This window comes from Xiphophorus maculatus, chromosome 20, assembly GCF_002775205.1.
Source record: "Xiphophorus maculatus strain JP 163 A chromosome 20, X_maculatus-5.0-male, whole genome shotgun sequence".
Taxonomy (NCBI): Eukaryota; Metazoa; Chordata; class Actinopteri; order Cyprinodontiformes; family Poeciliidae; genus Xiphophorus; species Xiphophorus maculatus.
Window position 1 is genome coordinate 3,045,782 of NC_036462.1, and position 23,579 is coordinate 3,069,360.

Here is a 23,579-nt window from a genome sequence, read left to right on the forward strand (position 1 = left end):
GAAACTGTTTTTTAGTCTGTTTGTTCTTGACTTTATTGCCCTGATCAGCCTAAATATTAATTGTATCAGTTCTATTCATTTTAGACGATTACCAACTCATATGTTAACCACTGAATAAATATTCTGACTTTAAAATTTGGCTTCTTTAATGCTGTTTCAAGGTATTACACTGCAAAAATGAAAAATCTTCAATTTTTTGTTTAGTTTGTACTGCAAATATCTTATTACACTTGGATAGAGACAAAACTAATTTACATGTAACTTTTTAGCAAGATATAGCTTGTTTCAGTAAATAATTCCTGAAAATATATATTTCATTGGCAGATTTTTCACGTGTAACGCAATTTTTTCCACATAAGTAAAACAACCTGCCAGTGTAACTAGTACATTTTTTAAATCAATATTAAGGAATTACTGAGTTAAAACAAGCTCTTCTATCTTGCTGAAAAGTTACTTGTAAGTTAATACACTTGAAATAAGATAAAACTAAGATATTTGCACTAGAACCTAAACAAAAATACTTGGTAAGATTTTGTGTTTTTGCAGTGCAGAGTGAGATGTTACTGCTGCAATAAAATCCTGATTCATTTCGACACATAAAACGGCTTTTTACACGTCTTCACCAGGTGTGCTGACAAATCTGTCTGTACAGACAGTAGAAACTAAGGTGAATCCAAACGCCACAGTGCCTGAACACAGGATGCCAGACGACAGGAAGGCCTTTTCAAAATAAAACTGTGCTTTTTCTCTTCTTTTTATGCAGACGGAGTCATCATGAGGCGTCCTGCTGGAGAAACAATTCGAATCTCCTGCTCCTTCAGATCTGGCTCCTCACTTTTACTTGAACATTAAAAACAGAAACTTACCGGTAATCTAAATACAGAGCCAGTATAAAAGCGGTGTTTTTGTTTTGTGTTTTTTCTGCACAGAATAAAAACCATTTCTCATTTCCTCTTGGCGTAGAGGTGCGTTGGGTTTTTAGGAACGTATTGTCCGTTTTCAGTCTGATTACTCAGCTGTTTGAAAATCGCCAGCCGGAAATCACCCGGGAGCCGAAAATCATGCCTGCGCCGCCAGCTGTCAGGCTTCCGACTCACCCCGCTTCTTCCCCTCCTCTCCGACGTCGCTCTCCTCTGATTGGCTGCTGCTGAGCACCAGGAACTGTCCGTCAGGCGCGGGCAGGTTAGCAGGGCGACTTGAGGCGGCGATCAGGCGACTCTGCTCTTCTAAATCCTGCAGTTCAGGTCAGGGAAAAAATAAAAGGTGCTGATAGTGAAAGGAAAACTAAAGTTACAACAATCTGTCCATGTAAACTGCAAAAACTTTGTACAACCTTAAATAAGACAAGACTAATTTATAAGTAACTTCAGCAAAATATAGGTGCATGTTTTAAGTCAATAATCCTTTGAAAAAGGAAAGTCTACAAATGAAAATAGAACTGCAAGTAGGTCGGCGCCCCACATTCACAGCCCTCTGCCCCCCACCAACACCCCCAGAATGCGACCCTTGAACTGGGCTTCGCCTCCGCCCTGCGCCCTGACCGAGTCAGCAGTTTTTCAGGACTGTTATTGGTCCCAAGCAGGGATGAAAGTAGTTTTAAATTCTTGCTGGTACTATGATGAAAATTGTCAGTGGCTCATTGTACAAACCAAAACAAATAGAAACATGAATATTTTACTGTACTACAAGCTCCTTATAGTAGAGGCACTTCACAATGTGAAAAAAATTTATATTCTTCCATATGTGGTGAAAAGTCATTAGTTACATTTACATCTATTACTGTAATTACAGTTTGTCTAATTTGTCCTTTAAATTATTTACAAAACCTAAATTTTACGTGAATTTGTTTTGCGTAAAGTTACTCAGTTACATTTGAAATCATATCCATTAATGAGTAAAGATAAAACATAAGAAAATACGGCTGGGTTTGTATTCAGATCTCATGTTGCATCAACAGGAAGACAGAGGAGCAAAACCCATCAAGTGTAGCTCAAGTTACCTTCTGAGAAAAATAAATCCTCTTGCTGTACCTAAGCCATCAATTTAACTAAGTAGGAGAAAGGCACCAAGTTTATTATACATTGTAAACTTGAATAATATTTTAGCAACAAATGTAAATGTCAATTTTATCAGGTTCTTGTGATTATGATTCCTATTGACCTGCTGTGTCCTTGTGAAAAACCGAGAGTGGCAGAGATACGAGCGGCTAACAGCCCGGTGCAGCTTATATATGTGCAATTCCAGTTTTAAAAAAAAACAACTTTGTAGTTGTGGCTTATAGTGAGGTGCACTCTATAGTCTGGAAAATACGGTACATGCTTTATTTATAATTCTGCAGGTGAAAGAGACAATATTTCTTAAGTATTTTTCTAATTTCTAATTACTACTTGAGTACTTTTTTAATTAAATATTTTTTAATCTTACTTGAGTAATTTCTTGGCAACTATTTACTTAAGTGAAAAGATGTTGAAGTAGTTTAACTCCGACTACGGTTTATTGATTCTCTGTTTTACCTTTTCTATCTGCTTTTGCTTGTTGAGCTCCTCCTGCTGTTTCTCTTTGGCCTTGTCCTGCTCCTTCTTCTTCTCCACCGCTTTACTTTCCTGAAAAACAACAAAAGTTTACCAGAACTGAACCACTGAACGAGAGAATCAGCTTTGATTCAGACTCACCATCTCTGAGTGGAACGCTATCTGCTTGGCCAGACCGATGCTGTCGCAGATCTACAAACAGAAACCTGGGTCAGATTTACGATAACAAATTTTGCTAGATGATGAACTGTCCCAGAAGTTATTGCAATAAACAATAATATTGTAGCATTTTAATGTAATATGGTAATAATTAGGAATGCACCAATTTATCGACCAGCCGATTCCTTAATTTTGGGAGCTCAGTGATTGGCTGATGCTTACATATAAAGCTGATCTTATCCATCAACCTTTTCTGCCTCAGCAAAGATCTAAAAATCGACTTCTGTTGATTTTTATTTTGCTCTTTCGGCAGAGAGGACTGACAGACTGGCCCACCAGGTCATGTCTACACATTTAAAGTTAACTATAGTCGCCCGACTGTTGCCAACTCAGTGACTTTCTTGCTATATTTAAGCAACATTTCAGATCAAAAAAATTGGTATCGGCCAAAATCGGAATGGGCAGGTCAGACTTTTTAAATATTGTTTTATTGACAATCAGTCAAAAAAGTCCAACAGATGCATCCCTAGTAATAATGGCATAATAGTAATGCAAGAACATATTCTCAAAGATCAGTAAACTTTAAATTCTACTAAACATTTAATACTGGAAGTATTACATATAAACAAAACAAGAGGCTAGTTGAGACCAAAGCACCAGACTGAAGACTTTCGTTATCCAGTTTTTGGCAAGGAGACAAAAGAGAAAAACAATAAATCATGCAAATGGAAATAACTGAGATCCTTTTAATTTATTATGTAAATAATTGATTTTTAGTGACAAATAAGACTCAGAGAACAGAACCAGAACCTTCTCTCCATCGTTGTTGGACTCAAAGATGTAGCAGACGACCCGGGAGTCGCCTCGGCCTCCGGCCGCCTGCAGGACGAAGCCGAACAGCCGCTTGTTGTCCTGGTGGGACGCACACTGGACGACGCTGGACAGCGGGAACTGCAGCGGGTCAGAGAACAGTGTGAGCAGAGACGGGAAGACTTTGACTAGGACAGGAGTAAAGAGGAAAACTGAAAGCAACTTACCCTGAGTCGAGTTACCTGTGTCTGGGGATCAATGAGTCTGGAAGACAAAGGGTTTAACTTTAGGTAAGAGTAGAAAAACAGCTGGAAAAATTTAGATAACTGGGTTTTTAAAAGTTTTTATTAATTAATTTTCTATAATTTTACTTTTCACTAATTTATTATTCCTTGATATTAATGTTGTCAAAGTTAATTCATTAAAAGTTGGGATATAATTTGCATTAGGGCTGAACAAATAATTGGATCAATCGCAATTATTGTCAACTAATTTAGTAATCGATTAATCATTAAGTGGAATATACAGACTCAAGAAAAGGTCATTTTCTAAAATGGGCAGAAATTAAACTAAAACCAGTCACAATATATGTACAATTTCCATTTGGTTCATTTTCCCTAAAAGAATGTTACTTGTTTATTTTAAAAAGAAATTATTTGTTTATTTGTACCACTTAAAGTTAATATTGTATCAAAAAAACTGCAAGGTTAAATAAAAAAATATAAAGAATGGGCAATTATTTTTATCTGATTAATCAATATACTAATCAATTACTAAAGTAATAAAATAGAAAAAGGTGAAGCTCTGAGGTAAGTATAATTATTTAATTACTAAAATAAAGCTCATGTTAATATATATTATAATATATATGCATGTTAATATATATTTCCAAGTACAACTTCAGAAGAAAGCAGCATTATTCTTTAGGGCTGAAACAATAAATCGTGATTAATCGATTATTGAAAAAATCATCAACTAATCAATTAATTGTTAACTGGAGAACACATATTTAGAAAAAGGCCAATTGCTGAAGCAAAAACACGTTCAGAGCAGTAATTAAGCTAAAACTATACAAAAATATATGTCTGCATTCTGTATTTAAGATTAACAAAAAAAAAGTTTTGCCTGTTTTATGGTGTCAGTTTTAGTCACGTTTTCGGTTTGCTGCTAAACTCCTGTTGTTTACAGATGATTTAAAGCAGATTGTCAGCACAGTTTCTTTTGTAATCAAAGGCATGTCTAGTTACTAAAATCATATTACTTGTTCTCATGAAGTTAGCATCATTTGTGGCCTTGCTTTGTGAGCTACATGCTACGTTTCCTCGCCCAAACAAACAGAGATTGTTGTCGTTACTTGAGGCAGTCGCAGGTGACCAGCAGGTGAGACTCAGTCATCCTGAAGATGTTGTGGATGGCTCTGGCGGCTAAGATCTGCCTCATGGTCTCCGATATGACGTCTGCTGACTCGGCGGTCTTCACCTCCATCGACCCGAGGAACCGAACGATGAACAGCTGGTGGAGGATCGAATCTGGACCAGAAAACGGCTGCTTGTCTTCAACTACTCAACTTTATTTGTGCTGACATTTTAACGTAGCAGCAAAACTTAAACCAAACTTTTTCTCACATGGTACAAAATTGTCAAGTCAAAAGTGTTGGAGTGTTGTTCCAGGAAAATTAAAAGATAAAATACAATCAAGTAAATAAAGTCCTCCGATTTCTTTTGAAAAGGTTAAAGTTATTCATCGTAGATCCAGAAAGTAAAAAGGATTTTGCTGTATTGGCATAAAAGCATCTAGTTTTCAAGTTCTTTTTAAACTAATTTCTTCTCAATTACAAGAACATGATTTAGTTCTTTCAAAATGCTTTATTCATTAATACATTAAATAAATACAAATTTGTTTTTTTACTAAAAGTCTCTAGATAGACGTGGTCCTTCTTATTATAAAAGCTTAGTTAAATATTTTTGTCATACTTAATATTTTCCATTGCAAGAAAACTATGTTTGATTAAAAATACAAAGTTTAATAAACACATTTGTATTATTCTTGAACTGCAGTTGGGGGCCACAAAAAAATGTGTCAGAGGCCCTCAAATGGCCCACAGGCTGCACTTTGGACACCCCTGCCTTAAGTTATTAATTAAATGCTCAGAATTTAAAACTTATTGGGAAAGATAAAATACAAATGAGCAACATTTAAACAAAAGCTAAACTTTATTATTATTAACTATTTAGTTTTATTTCTGGCTCCATAATTGTCCAATTCTGGGCAGCAGAGGCAGAAAAACCAAAGAAACATTTCATCTGAAGGTGAGGCTGTTTTCTTAGACACCTGACTGGTAATAATGAGGTTCAAACAAGAGAATAAATGTAAATTCTGCAGGTAAACAGGAAGTACCTTCACTGTCCTCCGCTGAGTTATCTCCAGATTCTCCAAACGGATTACTCCTTCTGCAGAAACACCAACAGTCATGTTTAGAGAAATACTTTATAATAAAATTACTCAAGTAAAAGTAAAAAATACAGCGTAGTAAAAATACTCCTAAAAGTTAGGTTTGTTTTCCAAAAAGGTTACTCAAGTATGTAAATGTAATTGAGTAAATGTAACTACGTAGTTACTCCCCAATCTGTTGAAATTTGAGCATGTTCTAGCATTTGAAGCACCCTGACTTATTAGTAACTTCTTTCTAATCACCTGGCTCTGCATTTGGGTGTATTAGGTTTTTAACAAGTTTCCAAAGACTCCATCTTTGTTGATTAAATAATCTGGAGAGTTTTCGTTCTCTTGTACTTAGAGCCTGATAAAGATCAGACATTGTTCATTAAATCTACTTTATTTCATAAAAAAACCCTGTGAGTGAGTGAGGTGTTAGGAATAAAAAGGTTCTGTCAGACACCTGCCGGGCTGCGCCGCCGTCTTGTTCTGACCCGAGATCTCCTCTGTGACCGGGGAGATGATGTCAAACTGGATGGGCGTGTCCGGAGCAACCAGCGCGTCCAAGGAGAGGACAGACAGAGCGGGCGACGGCTCAGAACCGACTGAGCTGATGCTGTTCGTTCGGCCCGTTCGGCCCTTACTGGAATGGACAGAACAGACGCAGTGATCAGACTCACCAGCAGGGGGCAGCCTGCTGCGTTTCCCATCCGTACTGCCTCACCTGCTGGGTCTCATGCTCTCATGTCTCTGCTGGAACGACGGTGATGGCGTCACAGCCTCCAGGGCGGTTTGGTTCACTTTGGCTGCCAGCTCCTACCAGAAACACAGCCGCTATTAAACTTCATATCAAAGTTTTAGAAAGACAGTGCCTCAGTGTTGTTGTCACGACACTGAGGCAGTGACAACAAACCGACTCTTTAAAAATATTATACTCAACTAAGAGAAGCACTACTTCAACAGATCCGCTCCCTTGTGGAAGTAGAGCTTTCCTCCGACAAGCAAACTGTTATCATGGCAGACGTAACAGACCTCAATGCGTTACCAGACATTTTTTTTGACAACACTGAGGCAAAGATTGTGGGCAAGAAAATTCTCTAACTAGTGCTACATCCACTGGTGGAGAAAGTACTCAAAAAATGTGCTTAAGTAAAAGTACAAATACACAGACAAAAATGTACTCTAGTAAAAGTACCACATTAACATTTTTACTTGAGTAAAAGTTAAAAAGTACTGGCTTTTAAAAATACTTAAGTATTAAAAGTAAAAGTACTTGCTGAATGCATTACCTAATCGCTAATACAATGTCATTAAGTGTCATCGATTATCGTATTTAATTTTAATATATCAGAAATGTGCCATTTTAATGAACAATGCCATAGATAAAGCATGTTTTTATTGTGTTTACTCTCTGTAACATAGCTTAAACTTATATATGTGATTCTATGCATCATAATTTCAGGGATGGAAACATCTCGTCTCCTGTCCTAACAGCATGAACTTCACTTTTTTTGCCACTAGAGGCATTTATTTTGAAAGAAATCCAACAGAAAGGGGATGGAAAGAAGGCGGGTGGGGAGGACATGCAACCAAGGAGCCATGTAGCAGTGTTGTAGTCAAGGCCACCGAACCCGAGACCAAGTCAAGATCAAGACCAGCGCCCCGCGCTACATGACACAATAAAATTAAGTGTACCTATCAAAATTGCTTCTCAAATTGATCTGAAAAATCAATTTGAGAACACCTAGATATTAAATACTTAGAGCTGGAAAAAAATTAACCAATATTATTATTAATTCAAACTCTTCTTCATTCTGCTTTATTTCCATCTCTGTGCCACAATCCATGGAAATCTCCTGCCATCCCTAAAAAGGCAACGCCGTGGGCGGTTGCCCATATTGCCCATGTCAGAAACCACAACTGTCTGCACTATTAAACATAACAATTAAGAAAATGTATTAACTGTAAACAGCGCTCAACTATGAACACTGTCCAACGCGCAACAAGCAAGTAGTAACCACGCAGGAGGACCAGGACTGTTCCCACCATGACAGGAGACGAAAACAATCGAAGAGCAATCAGCATGCTCTGGGTTCTTACGTTGTTTTATTTATTCGCCAATCAAATAAAGATATATATTTTTTAATTAACTAAAATAATAATAACGACTGAAGTGTAAGCAGAGCATCACAAGAACAAAGAACGGCTCTCAGTGAGGGTTCAGTCTTATTGGACTTAGTAAAAATCTGTCCAGAAGAATCGGATCGTTGGTGAATGTGGTATCACTGTATTGTAGACTTTGGTCACAGCGTTGCCCCATATATGCGACACCTCAGCCAACACCTCCTCACAATAATTCAGCGCATGAGTGACAACTTTTTTTCATGGCAGATGTAACATATGAGTCTCTGTACAGCTAGCTTTGCTAACATCACGTTCACATAGTTTAATTTTCTTTAGGCTTTGTGGTGGATGCTCCTCCCACCACCATATCGTGTTAGTATTTTTTCTTTATATTACATTACAGTTTATACGTTTAAGTTAGTTATTTCATTTAGACATATATTTTCTAATGGGTGCACACTTTATTTAATGTCTGTCTGAATGATTTATTTACACTTGTCTTTTGTTTGAGGTGCTGCTGAGACAAACCAGCTGGAGGAGGAAACCTGGAGCAAACCATTTGTTTGAAAGACTGAAGGGGGAAGACTTGTTTCAAGTTGTTTTTATTTAGTTAATTTTGTCACTTAAATATTCACTTATTGTTTCTGCTAAGTAAGAGTTAGTTTTGCTTTATTTATTTCATAGAATGCTTTAGTTAATTTTGTATTTATTTGTTCTTTTGTTATGTCGTGCCTCCCTCTTGTGGTAGATTTAGGTTACTCCACCCCTATTTAAGCCTTTTGTTCTTTGTTGGCAGGTCAGTTTTGTTTGTGTTCAGTTAGAATTCAGTTGACCTCAGTTAAATTGGGCCCAAAATTGTTATTTATTCTTTGACTTATTTTTGCATTAAATCTTTATGTTTTGTTTGCTATTTTTGGAATAATTAAATTGAATTTTTGCTACTTTGAACATTTTTTTGTCCTCGTTTGTGTCTGGTCCCTCACAGGCTTCCTTTCAAGGTGACGCTAAAAGTCGGATAAAGCGCTGCTGATTTTACATGTTGCCATATCTGATGATTTATGTAGCGGAATTCTACTACTGACGATTAGACAGACATCTTCTCCCGCTCAGAGGAAACCACTGCGCATGTGCCAGTGAAAGGAGGAGGGGTGACAACAGACACACGTAATCAGTAAGTCATGTTGTTGCTTGGACTTCACAGCGCAACGTCAAGTCCCTGAACTTCATATTTTAACGGAAAAAAGCGCAATGCAACGTGGATGTAACGAGAAACGCGATGGTTTTGTAGAAATGTAGTGAAGTAGAAGGTACAGATACTTATTGTCAGGCCTGTCGCGATAAACGATAAATCAATTAATCCTACGATAAATTAAAACTATCAACCTCATTTTAATTATCGGCATTATCGTCTCTTCCGGTTTTTTTCTCTTTCTGTTAATGACACTGAATGAAAAAAGGCTCAACTCCGGTGTTCTCCACTGACCTCTGACCTCATTTCCTTTGTGTAAAGCCCAGCCGATTGTCGGCCCATTTTCAAACCCTGACAGACCGCACATTAGCCGACAGAAATCCTAGGTATAATGGTTCGATCGGGTTCGGTCCTGCCGTGTGGTGTCCAACAATGGGCACAAAATAATGGCTACAAGTTCAGTGAACTAATTTTAAAACCAGGTATTAATCAATGCTTTACTACAATCTACCTGCAATGCATGTGGCTAGTGTCAGAGTAAAGTCCTGACTGAATGAAAATCATTAGAACCTGTTTACGTCACGTTAACGAAGAACAGCTGAAAAGTTACCAGGTTTATCAACTGTAGCAGCAATTTCGCTCCAACTCCTCCTCTTGTCATTTCTATATTCTTTGCATGTTGAATAAACATTAATGTTGTTTCCACATATCATCTCCAATGTCCGCTGGACTTCAGGTTGCGCCGTGTCAGCTGTTTGGGATTCCCCTCCGTAATTTCCCCTCAGAAAGCTGGAGGAGAATCCAGGCTTTCTGATTGGCTGCCTGTCACATTCAACAGGCTGTGTTAAGATCCCAGTCGGGGAAAACCCTGATTTAGATCGGAGCGGCAACGACGATCTACCGCAGGGTTGCTCAAACATTTTGAGACCAAGATCTACTTTTTCTCTCACCAGCCGGCTGAGATCTACCTCATGACAGGAAGACATAAAAATTGTAAATTAAACTCTATTGACTTATTTTATATGCGAATATACATCAGTTATAGCAGAAACAATAAAGTGATAGAAAACCTAATGCAGTATATTTCTTCCTCAGTGAGATTCTCCTACCGTTTTACTCTCTCTCTCTGTTGCGGGCGTGCTTAACGTTGCTTAACGGCAACGTTAAGCACGCCCGTTTCCGTGGCAACCGCCTGCGCCCCGAAAGCGGAGCAGCGATTACGTTAAAACGTAACATTCAGTCCGTTACGATGTCAAGTTTCCAGGCTTGATATTTATTTCTCGATTATTGGTTGATTAGCTAATGTAAATTCCTGCTCTCCCAGTCAGTCGGTCTTTGTCGCCTTTTTTTTGTTAATGGAACTGAAACGCACTGAATTGCGCAACACGTTGTTGAAACAATAATTACTGAGAATATAAATTTTAACAGTGTTTGTTGATTTAAAATATATATATATTATTCTTTAATGAAGCTACATACGTTTAGGATCTTAGTGAATATTTTGATAAGCGCGTCAGAAGAGGAAGTTCTGGTCTCATCGTTCTGGCGGCGTTCAGTTTGTCACCTATTGCCGAGATCAACTAAAAACCTTCCCGTTATGGACGTATTGAGCCCCCTGATCTACCGTAACACACCACACACTACAGGAGGATCGGTTACGAAATCACAGCAGGGGTTCTAAGATTGTCTTAAGGGGAAAAATCGGGGCAAAAAAAACTGTAGTGTGAATTATTGCATCAGGTAGTCGATGTGCCCATCTTCTCTATTTAAATCTAATTATTACTGAAGGGCAACATAATATACAGACTTCACAATCTGCACTCTTGGTTGAATGCAGTATTTATTTCCACTTTGGCTTTATGTTGTTTAGTCTTTATTCAAGTACATTTTTTTGTTAATGGAGACTGAGAATCCATTTTGTTTCTGGTTGTTTTGTTTATCAGCTCCAGTGTTAAGATTTCTTTTGAAAATAAAGTGTATCTATCTTTGGCAGGAAATCGCATGCATTATTACGTCATTTCCATTACATCAGTGTAAAAAGGTCTTCAAACAATATTATCGTTTATCGCAATAATTTTTGAGACAATTAATTGTTCCGCAAAATTTGTTATCGTGACAGGCCTACTTACTGTAAAATGTAGTGGAGTAGAAGTCGGATATATATATATATATCCATCCACCCATTTTCTAACACCCTTGTCCCCAGAGGGATATACAGTATATATATATATTTATATGGGTCAGCGCTTGGCCGCGAGTAACTTGTGGAACCGATCCTGTCCACAAACCTTATCTACCTACAAGGTCACAGAAATCAGCCACAGTCCACCATGACAGAGGGCTGATGGTCAGTCCCAACCAGCAGCTCATCTCTCCATGCAAGGTTTACAACAGTCACTCCATGATTGCCAACTTTTTTGCTGTATTTTGCACACACACGCACAAAAAAATTTCAGCAAGTCAGATTTTTAAAGATTGGTGATCGGCCAGAAAATTGCTACCGGTGCACCTTTAATGAATGTAAACAGCATTACAACAAATGAAATATACTTACTAGTTATTAAAGAAATACTTGAACATCTTGAGTATGTCTATTCAACAGAGCTTTCCTAAGGAAGAACATTTTGACAATGTTCTCTATCCATCCTCTATGTTCAGTATTTATTTATCCTTCATTTCTATCTTTATCCGTCTCCCTCAATCTTTCAATTTTTATCAACTGTATCTTTCTCTGTAATTATCAGGTTTATTTCCTTACCGAGTTCAGACAGACAGGCTGACTGGATTTTAGCTGCGTGTCAGGGCAGGGCAGGACGCACGCGAGCTCATTTGTACAGTCAGCCCTTCGCCATATTAGGACATTTCCTCCCGCTGCTGCTAGCTGGAAGCTAAAGCTAGTTCCGCTTTTTTAAATTCACATTGAGCGCGAGCGAGCAGAGCGTCGCATTACTTTTCTGTGACGTTAGCCGTTTTCTTTCTCTTTGAATCGTTCTGTTGCTTTAATCCACGCACGGAAACCCGTTTCAAAGCTTCACTGACTTTTAGCATCGTTTAAAATACAAAACCCAGCCGCCGTGGATGGAGGAGAATCAGCCTGTTTGGATGTACTCACCACTTAGAGCTGGCTTTCAAAACGCGATCTGGAGAAGAATCGTTTCTGATGTTTGTAAAGATGTTCCGATCCTTCAAATTTAACATCCATATTCCCTGCTTCTTGCTCAGCCCAGTAAGCTCACACGAACTAATCAGTTTTTACCCAAAGCGCAGGATCAGTACTGTACGGATTATCCGTGTAGTGATGGGATTTTCGGCTCCTTTTCGAGATGCGGCTCTAATGGCTCTTCTTACTGTGGAGAGCCGGCTCTTTCGGCTCCCCATATAGATTTTTGACATTATTAATTAATTAATTAATAGCTTAAACCTAATTTTATAATATTTTGTTTCATTATTGACATTGTTAAGCACTTATGATGAGTAAAAATGCCGCATAACAATGCTACAGCAATACCGATGCGTGTGATGTCCGCATGTGGCTGTGCAGGTTGTTTGTCAAGCCTGCAGATAGGAAATGCTGACTTTGCTCAGTCTGCACTCTGCCCTGGAGTTTGATGTAGCATTAAAATGAGTCCAAATCTTGCTCCGTTTTCTGTCACTCATTTATTTTCACCTATTCAGTTCTCACACTGACTCCCCTTCTTTCTGTGCTTCTTGACCGCTGAGTGAGTGTCTGTACATAAACACCTGCCGACGAACGCTATACAGCTTGGCCAGTTGCCTGCCGTTTCCACAAAAAGTGGAGATAAACTTTTTTTTCAGTGTTTTCCCGCCACATTATTAATTGAAACTATGTGTGATTGGTCAGATGTGTGGAGCACACGCTTGACATGAGGGCAGTGGACCGACCGAGGGAAAAAACTCTCTGCTGTAGCTGGCAGAGGAGCAAAACGCGCAAGGAGAGGGAGAAGGGGGGGAGAGACAGCGAGGCACCGCAGGACAAAATAAAACCATGTGGGGGAAAAACTATCGGCTCTGGCACTTGCAGAGCACAAGCACAACGACAGGGAGGCGGAGAGACAGCGATATACTGTAGAAAAAAACCGGCTCCCAAATAGGATCCTAAAACGGCTCCCATTGTGGAGCCGGTTCCAATCGTTCACTTCAAAGAGCCGGCTCTTGGAGCCGGCTCGTTCGCGACCGACACATCACTATATCCGTGGTCTTCGCTGTGCCTGGAGAAGACGTTCGCCCTTCCGCCGCCATTGGGCGGGAACCGGATCAGTCAGAGATCCGGATACTGGCGGACCATAGAACCGCTGTTAGCAAGGCTAACGTCTTGAGAAGCAGAGCGGGATGATGGTTCTGTTCCATGTCCGATATGAGTTTTTAAAAACCCTGTTAGCTTGGATATTTTCTTCATCACCTCTTGGTCGCGCTCTTCTTTTTCTTTCGTTCCTGGGTCATTCATTCTGTTGTCCGCCATTGTGAGAAATTACTCCTGATGCTCCGCCCCAAAGCGTCAGAAGCGTCCAATTTGGACCAATAATAATCAAGCATTCATGATGGACGTTGGCCAGAACAAATCAGACATTTTTCAACAACACCGCCAAAATCCTCTTAGCCAGTGACAAAATTAAGACATTCTGACCTTATTTATTCACAAAAATACAAAGCATCCTTCGGGGCCCCGGGCTGCACCCCCGGTTAGCTCATGCTAAAATCCGGGCTTGAGTACAGAAGTTTAAGTTTTAATGCTGCCAGAGAGCTACCGTTGGAATCTACACGCATAAAGTCCAGCATAACTACTGTAATTGTGTAGTGTCTCTTTAAGATACTCTAGTTTTGCTAATGATGTCACAAGAATGCGCCATGGCTTCTCTGTAGAGAGCGTGGGAGAAACGTGATATAGACGGACACATGAACCGAGACGGACATGTTAGCTCCCTAACTTCACTTATTGATCTGGAAATGGTTAGATGTTTAGCAATGATATTTTAATTTAACTGAGTTGTTTTTATTTGACGCTTAGCTGTCAGTCCTGTGTCCTTAACACAGAGCCCTTAAACCGTTAGCCAGATTACTTCCAGATAATATATCAGGAAGCAATACTAATATACTAGATTAAAACAGCATTCATGACAAAGGGGATACCTAAGTGTAATTTTTTTCTTCACTTGTGTTTAGTTATTTGCCTAATTAACCGCTACAGGCCTTGATTTGACTATCAGTAAGTGTCGTTATGACAAAAAATGGGATGTTTACTACCGGTTACCTTCGTACTAACATGGTAGTTCCCAGTTTCATTCAACTGGACGTGAGGTGGGCTGCAGTCCATCATCCATTTCTTGTGTTATTCCAGACTCCTTCTTGGTTTTGGAAATGTAATAAATTGCTTTCCGCCCTTCCGGGTAACGGCTGGGTTCACTTATTCTCCACTGACAACTTCGACCGTGATTATCTATTATTTTCCTCAAAATCTTTCTGACTACAGCATGTTTGCTGTAATAAATACTGTAAATATTGTAGGTGTACTTGCAACACCGATTGGTCAGTTGCTGACCAATCGGTACCCGGAATGATTGGGGGAGAATCGCTCTGCGTCAGCAATGGGGGCGGAGCCAGAGTCATGTACAAGTACTGAGTAACTGATGGAAACATCAATCATTTAATATATAAAAAGTACAAAATCAGATGGACCAAAATTTAAATTTATGAGGAAGTTTAGGTACTTTTTGGGAACAAAATTAAAATTATTCATATAAATAACATAATTACAAAATAACAAAAGCAGGCAAAATGATTTTTTTTTTTCCAATATAAAGTTTATGAAACTGTAACAGAAAGTGCATGTCTGTGTCTGGTGAATTTTTGGTTAAAACAAGCTTTTTCTTCGTTCAGTGAAGTTACACAAAGGGAGGAGGATCAATTCTACCCGAGTAGTTGTACTTCATAATAAAATTACTGAAAAAAAAGAAAATAGGACAGTGTAGTAAAAATACTCCAAAACGTTTGTGTTTTATTCCCCAAAAAGTTACTGAAGTGATTGTAACTGAGTTACTACGCACTCTGGAAGCTACTTTTCATTCCAAAAACAACAACAGTTTTTATCAATAGTTATTGAAGGCAGTTCTCTTCAAACTGAGCTGTGCTCCATTTAATTTTCAGTTAACGTCATGAGCTGCTCTGTTCTAATAGAGTTGATTAAAAATAAAATGCCTGTGAAACAGAAAACACACCTCTGCATTCTCGCTCAGGTAGATCCTTCTGGAGATATTGTTGATGGTTGCGATCCACTGTTGGAAGAAGCAGCAGAGACTCGGCGTCAGAACACATCAGCTAACGAAGAAGATGGATGACAGGAAATCATTTTACCTCCTCACAGTCCTTCCTGCTCTCCGCCTGCAGCGTCACGACTCTGACGACACAAATAAGACAGAAAGAGCCGTAGAGAAATTAAAAACTCATAAGAGCGATGGAAGGGAAAGAAAAACGGCAATCTCACTTTTTGCCGTCGAAGGAGGTGACCTGAAAGCAGAATCTACGGTCGTCCGAGTCGACGGCCATGACGGAGCAGTTATCGAGGTCCGTGACCAGGCCGCCCGCCACCTCGCCGCGGCCCTGCTGCATCAGGTTCCCTCCCTGCGTGAAGAAGTACTGACGTTCCCATGACGATGACACAAGGCCCGTCTTACTGCCAGACACACAGAGGAGTCGCGTTTAACTCCAAATGCTCAGGAAAACGGCCACAATCTGCCAAAACTGGCCCCTCCAGACTAGCGGCAGCAGCAATTAGCAAACATCTGGTGGAACTGCTCTGCATCCAGAACCAGAACCAAACCTGGAGAAGCAGCATTCAGCTTCTATGCACCACAAATCTGAAACACGCTTCCAGAAAACTGCAAAACACCGAAACACCGAGTTCCTTTAAACCACAACTAAAAATCCAGATGGTCAGAGTTGCTCCTGAAACATTATACATGAAACATTGGTCAATATATTAGATGGCATTTGACAAAATGTAATATCGATAATTGGTTTTTACAATTGTTGACTAAACAATGTGCTCATTATGTTTTTTATGTGTTCACGATACAAAGCACTTTGAACTGCTGTGTTGCTAAAATGCAGTATACAAATAAAGTTGATTGATGGATTGATTAAAGTCAATTAATCGGTCAATTATGATTAAAAACAGAATTATTACATCACAGTCAGAGTGGAAAAAAGTGGCACAAATCTTTTTCCATCTGAACCTGTTAGAAAACACAAACATGTCACACTTCTCCTAAGGGTTTAATGAAACCACAGAAATATATTTTTTGAGCTTGACCTTCAAATAAAACCCATCTGTGTCTATCCAAAATGAAAACACAAAAACAGCCACCAACAGCAGGTAAGATTATGACTGCCCATAAATCCTCCATGAACCCCTAAACTTTACATTTTAACTGAGAAACAATGAAAACACCGACCCTGATAAAACAACTGTAGAAGAGTTAAAACACGCAGGAGAAGCTTGCGTCTTACTTGCGGATGTAAAGGTAGCCTTGCTTCCTGGTTAAATTGCGACAAACGGGCGAGTGGGCGGGGTCAGGGTCACATGGTGCATACAGAGGGTCACATGACCTTTCCATCTGCTGGATGTTTTCCTGCATCTGCCCCACCTCCTCCTCCATCTCCCGGCGCACGCTGCAGACACATTTCACATGTTTACCTCTGCAAATATGGCTCCGGATTACGGCGACAGTTTGAGGCTCTTACTTCTGGACGCTGGTTCCTATTGTTCCCAGGAAGTCCTCCCACTGCTGGGTGAGGTTTTCAGAGCCCAGCTTAAAGAAGCTGATCTGCACACAACAAATTGTATTAAAATCGACAAGATGACAGGATATAAAACATTTTTCATCAAAAGTTTTTAACCCACTTGTTATGTACGGCTGCAACTAGCGTTTATTTTAGTAATCAAATTTCAAAAATTATCACTTTCTGCAGATTTTTCTTTAAACCCCTTAATCTTACTTTATAAAATGTTAAAATGTGTAAAAATGAAAGTAAATAAACAAATAAATGCCTTTCCTGAATAAGAAAATAAACATTTTACTGTCTAAGATGCAAGAACATAGCAAAGAAACTAAATAAATACTTTAAAAAGTATGAATACTTTTTCAATTTACCAACTAATAATTGGATGCAAAAGATGCTTAATAGAAGAATTCTACAGAATTTGAACCAGGTGAAGCTAAAACTATGACAGTCCTGGGTTTGAACATATTAACAAAGAAGGTTTTTCATGTAAATGCAAAATGTGTAATATTCTTTGTACAGTTTTGGCTTCATTTCTGCTTTAACTGTGTTGTTCTTCCAGCAAATAGAGTCTGTATACTCCAGTTACCGATTAAATCGATTACTAAATTAGTTGACAATTATTTCAATGGATTCATCACGATTAAAGTGATGAATTGTTTCAGCTCTGTAGATACAATCCTAGAAGTTTTTTTGAAAGCAACACTTCTCTTGCGCCCTCTGGTGGAGGATTGGTGTACTTCATGTGACACGTACACCAGGAAGATGGAGCGGATCAACCCAGTTCTAGCAAATCCCAGCTTACATTGAGCCCTTTTTTGAGAAAACAATTACACAACTCAAATAGAAAAACTGACAAAAATGTGTTCATCCATAGTGACACCTTGGATAGACAGAAATATTCAACAGGTGCATAAGTTTTGCAATTATATTTGATCTAATTTGTTGTTTGTAAGAAGGCAGCTAGATAAATTTATCAAAATAAAAGCTGCATGGCATTAGAAAAAGCAAAATGCAGTAATACTGGTGAAAGGTCCAGCAACAATATGAGATGGAATAAATATGTGTGTGTGTGTGTGTGTGTGTGTGTGTGTGTGTGTGTGTGTGTGTGTGTGTGTGTGTGTGTGTGTACCTGAGCCTGCATGTAGCCCAGTAGTGGCTCCAGCAGAGCCGTCTTCTTCTTGTACTGCAGTGTGTTCAGGGCACAGAAGTAGTGCAACATCGTCTGGTGCTGCTTCTTGCGTGAGGTGTAGACGTCCTCCACTACCTCCGCTCTAACCTACGACGACAACAACAAAAACTTTACCCTCTCATGGGATTTCTCTCTGTAGTAAAACCAATTTGCTTCCAGGAAAAAGAAAAAGAAAGACAGCTTTTTGGGAAAACTCTGGGTAGTCTGAAATCAGTTCTTAGGAGGAGATCAGATGATAAAAATGTTACTTTTGGTTGAGATGTCGTTACCTTGTCATTGTCCCTCCTCTTCGACAGGCGGCTGTATCTGTTAATTGCCGTGTCATGATCTGTCAACAAGAGGAAATCAGTTTTTGTTTTTTTCCATGCTGGACTGTTTATAAAATTACTACTTTATTCTCCTATTATACCCTAATACTCTGTCGCAGAATTAACCTGAATTCAATAAACAGAAGCTATAAAACATGTTTGTCAAACAAGATGGCCGCCCTGGGCGTGCTGACATCACTCTGTACTGGAGAAGATTTTTTTTAAATCTTCAAAATCCAAAAATTTGATTAACCGATAAATGCTGAAAATCCTCTGACTTTGGAAAATACGATGGAAGGAAAAACCGATGAGTGGCAACTTCACTGTCTTACCATTGCTGGCTATCTGGAAGACTTCTTTCAGCGTGAGGATCTCTGGAAAGACAAAAAACACCAGGAAGGTAAGGAAATATCTTCAAAACGTCTATTGGTGCTGATGAGAAACATTATTGACATCAGCAGGACGTATATCGCTGGCGAATATTTCCTAATAATAAAAAAATCATAACATTTTAACGCTATTTTGTGTTAGATGTATTATATAATTACTTAAAGAGAAAATTATGGTTTTCTCACATTATAAAACACATTTATGAAATTTGACAAACAGGAACCTCTCAGATTGCCAAATAGAAAAATAAAATATGCGAAACACTAAATTCCACATGAACAGAGATATTGACACATAAGTGGTTGCTCTTGAAGGATGTTAAAACTTCACTTCATGACGACCCTCAAAATCACATTTGTTCTTTTCTGTCATCATCACTCCTGTTTTGCTTCCTGTAATTTTCTTGTGTAATTATAAACGATGTGTGATTTTAATTTTGTTAAGTTTTAGGTTGGGACTACTGATGAAAATTGGCTAAATTTAGCCAAATTGGGCACATTTACATTATATGATGTTAATTAATGTGTACTGTTCCTTGACAAATAAATACATTTTAATTTGAGTTTTTGCATTTTTCATAACAAAGAGGATAACATTTCTGTGCCACATGATTCATTTTAACTTCACAGTTGTTGCTCCGTTTGTAAAAAGTTTGGACACTTCGTCTGTAAAGCTTCCAGATCTGTGAGATGACGGTGAGTTCTGATTGGACGGTTATGGTTTCCTACCCTTCAGGTCTCGCTCTTTGAACTGAGAGATGGGGAACATCATCGCGTCGGCCAGCTGGGTGGACAGGACAGCGTGACAGGAACTCAGCTGGACAGAGACAGGAAGTTAGGACACGCTCTGAACCGCGGTCCCGTCTGTCCCAGAACCAGGACTCACCTCATCAATGACCTTAGCAAACTGCTGCAGGGTGGAGCTCATCACCTCATCATCGCCCCCTAGAGGAAAACGCTGCAGCAGAAACACAGAATGCTGGGTTAGGTTAATAACTTCAGGCATGCAGCAGAATTATCCAGCAGCATCTCTACGTCGGCGTATTAAAACAATAGTATATAGAAATAAAGAGTAAATTTCTGACAAAAAAAAACAAAAAAATTTATCTCAGAAATTAAAAAAATAAATTTAAATTGCTAAACTCAAAAAAGTAGAAATCTTTTGACTTTTGAAACTCAGAAAAAAAAAGAAAAAAAAAAGAGTCCTCGAATTCGGACAGGCCTTGTCACCGCGCTATGATGTAACTCATATTCTGTTCTCATATTTTGTGAATTTTGTAGTTTGCAGCCATCTTGGTAGGCAGAATTGCGCTAGACGTGACTGAATGCGACTATTGAGGAATATTTATTTACTTTTTACAAAGCTTGTAATGGTTATTTCATGTTGGGTAAACGGATGATCCAACGGTTCATGAAAACACAGTTTTCACTACATTCCAAAAATCAGGAAATACGAAGTACCTCAAACGACCTGGCTGAGCGCTGAACGTCGGTGAGTCTGGCTCGGAAACATCAACTGCAAGGATGAGCCACTGGAAACAATCCAGCATCTGATCGGATCAGTTTTATTCTAGGAAAAATATTTATGTTTTTTTTTACATCTATCATGTTTTAAAGGGTGCTGGAACCACGGGTCGCGTTAACAAAATATTTTCCATATCTGACCAGTTTTTTTTTTAAATGACAGAAACATCTGAAGCCTGTCCGTCATTTTGACAGATTACAATTTACACCCCTGATTACACCAGGGGCGAAACGATTCCTCAAATGATTCGAGTACCTCGATTATTAAAATTCCTCGAGGAAAATTCATCTGTCTCGAAGCTTCGTTAAATTACGTTTTATTATGTAGCGCACCGTGTCCTGGCCGGATCATTATTTATGGAGGGCAGCGCTCTTACTTCCGCCAATGAGTGGTTGTGAAATGCTAGCAGCATGGTGTTGAAGTGTGCGGCGTTTTTTCAGGGGACAAATAAGGATTGTTGAATTTTGAGGTACGATGGTTGGACTACGACAGCTTTCTCTGCATCGTTACAGTTTTGGAGCGAATGGTAGGAATGGCAGACAGAGAGAGAGAGAGAGAGAGAGAGCTGTGGTCTTGACCGGTTTTGTAAATCCAGAGTCCTCAACATCTGAGACCGAAACCGGTCTGGAGTACCACAACAATGGCTTCATTCTGCTGCTGTTGCCTCTTTCTTACATTTCTGACTTCAAATGCTTCTGCAATTCTCACTCTGCATTTTTGTAGGAAATGCTATTTTTTCTAGTTATGACTATATTTATATAACATTTTGTAGCCTGGTCATGAAACTCCAATAGGGATGATTGAAATAAAAACTGCTTTTTGGAAATATTTTCTGTCATTTATAACATCATTTTTAATGCATTACAATAGGAAATCAGTTCTGGTATGAGAAAATCTGAGGTTTAATTTTGAAGCCGTATTGCCCAGCCCTACCAGACGTTTGCATTTTCCTGGTTTCTACCTGTTTGTCGTACTCTTTCAGCAGTCGGGAGGTCAGGTGTGTCGCTGCACTCAGTTCATTCTGCAACACAAACATGAATCCTTGTGATGTTGAGGCTTCAACAGAGTTAAAGATGCATCACTCCTGCAGGTTTGTACCTGTGCATCATAAATCCTCTGCATGGCCTGATAGAGCTGTGTGCAGTAGTTGGAGATGGCGGCAGTGTCCTCCTCAAACACTCCCAGCAGGGAGCGCGTCTGCAGGCAGAAAGTAGAAAACGACAGGAGCAAGAAGGAAGTCGGCGTGACACACAGGATCTCAAAGAACGCTGACTGTGCAAATCCACACCCACATCTACTACCCGTCCCCACAGCACTCAAGGTGTGTCTTCATATTTCATCCACACGTTGGTCTAGTTTTAATATCTTAGTTCCCTTAAAATAAGATAAAACTAACATACAAACGTGTTTTTGCAGTGCAGTATGCAGAAATGTTTGTAGAAATATCTCCTATTGGTGAAATATTTCCAAATCTGGTTGATGTTTTGAGTAGAATATCTTTCGTTGCAAAGTTTCCTAAACCAATTTGGATATTTTTTTTAAATCTCTGGTGAAACTGGTGAAGAAAACAGGTTTGTAATCTGCTTCTGTCACCAAGCTAGTTCTGGCTTGCTCCCCGCGCAGGTTGGACTCTTCCAGGGCTGCAACTCGTCACAGATCCAGTTTGTGTTGTCATGGAGAGGAGGTGGCTCTGTTGGCATCTTTGTTGGAGATGCCAACATCCTCCATGTCTGATGACATGATGGTTCCCATACATAAGAAGGTGGACTGCTCAGTACTTAAAGGGGCAGTACTATGTAAAAAAGACTTTTCTGAGCTTTGCATCATGTTCTAAAGTTATTCGGTCATCCAAACCATACCTGGAGTATTCCCTTGATTCTTTTATGCATGTTTGAGAAATACAGTAATCGGCACGGCAACCATTCAGCTGTCCAAAACACCTAGTCCCGCCTTCAAGGAGCTGCAGTTTCCAAGCTTCAGAGGTTCCAGCCTCACAAGGCAGAACTACTACTTAGTTCCTTCAGACTAGCCAGCAGCAATTAGCAAACACCTGAAGGAACTGCACATCTGCTGAACTTTACAAGCTGCTTCTCAGTGCAACATTGGTAAAAACTTTGTTACAGGGTCAATAGAAGAGCGATGTTGTGGTGACGTTGTTTCAGAAAGACAAGGACTTTTTAAAGAGACAGAGGCCCAATTTCTAGGCATTAAATATCAAAGTCATTTTCCATAAAGGTCATATTAAATATGTATAGAATTTTTATAAAAACTGAAGGTAACACAGATAATTGCTTCTACTATGAAATGGCACTCTGTGCCCGTAAAACAAGCAGTACTGCCACTTTAAGTATCTCAGTGTTTTCTTCCAGTGGGAGTTTGATGGTTAAACTGGGAACTCTTCCTGTACAGGAGTGTGAAAAGGAGCTGGGCAAAAAAAAAAACCAACAAAAAAACAACATTACAAACCTCAGATCCCATCTAGCTATGAAGAATGGTTCAATTTCATCCTTTCAGACTCGATGCATAACGCTGTCACGTATTCTGCAGCCAACATGTGACGTCACAGCAGGTGTTTTGCCTCACATTTGCAGCAGGTAAGGGTTACAGTATCACTAAGCGGATTTTCATGCAAAAGTGACAGGAAGCCGCCGGATGTCACTGGTTTGTGACCAGTGGGTTGGCTGTCGTCACTGGAAATGATGCGGGATTGGCTTGGGAAACGGTCGCCTCTTCTGGCAGTTAGATTTCTGATTCCCGAGACGTTTTACCGGCATCCGGTAGTTTTATTGACAGGGCAGTCCAGCGGAAACAGGGATCAGCTGATCCATTCGGGATACAGACTGTTAGCATTGAGCTGGAGCACTCTGCTGGATGGTGGCAAACACTCTTAGCCTAGCTAGCTAGCGAACCGTTAGCGGTGGTCCGGGGGAAACAACAGTTACCTGCGGACTGTCCTCCAACGTCTCCTCCAACGGCAGCTTCTCTATTCCGGGCATAGCCGCGACTGGCGCTTCGGGTATCGGAGCGAATTGGCAAAGAAAACACACAACAAATCGGCCCGACAACTCCCACTCAAGATTTCTCGGCTCCACGAATTCACAACACCCCAAATGAGCTCCTCC

At 39.5% G+C, this 23,579-nt stretch overlaps 1 protein-coding gene across 1 annotated transcript; it reads right to left on the bottom strand.

Moving 5' to 3' along the window:
- Window positions 1-476: 476 nt before the first annotated feature.
- Window positions 477-23,579, bottom strand: appl1 (adaptor protein, phosphotyrosine interacting with PH domain and leucine zipper 1). The gene is made up of 22 exons (XM_023325690.1): window positions 23,400-23,579; window positions 21,556-21,654; window positions 21,419-21,478; window positions 19,819-19,890; window positions 19,662-19,749; window positions 18,876-18,917; window positions 18,505-18,563; window positions 18,176-18,322; window positions 17,005-17,087; window positions 16,771-16,932; window positions 15,746-15,934; window positions 15,616-15,658; window positions 15,480-15,536; window positions 6,658-6,749; window positions 6,397-6,576; window positions 5,898-5,950; window positions 4,855-5,029; window positions 3,728-3,764; window positions 3,501-3,641; window positions 2,673-2,723; window positions 2,514-2,603; window positions 477-1,233 (listed from the first exon to the last, which is right to left on the bottom strand). The coding sequence occupies exons 1-22, from the start codon at window positions 23,451-23,453 to the stop codon at window positions 1,081-1,083; spliced, it is 2,127 nt and encodes a 708-aa protein (XP_023181458.1). The 5' UTR covers window positions 23,454-23,579; the 3' UTR covers window positions 477-1,080.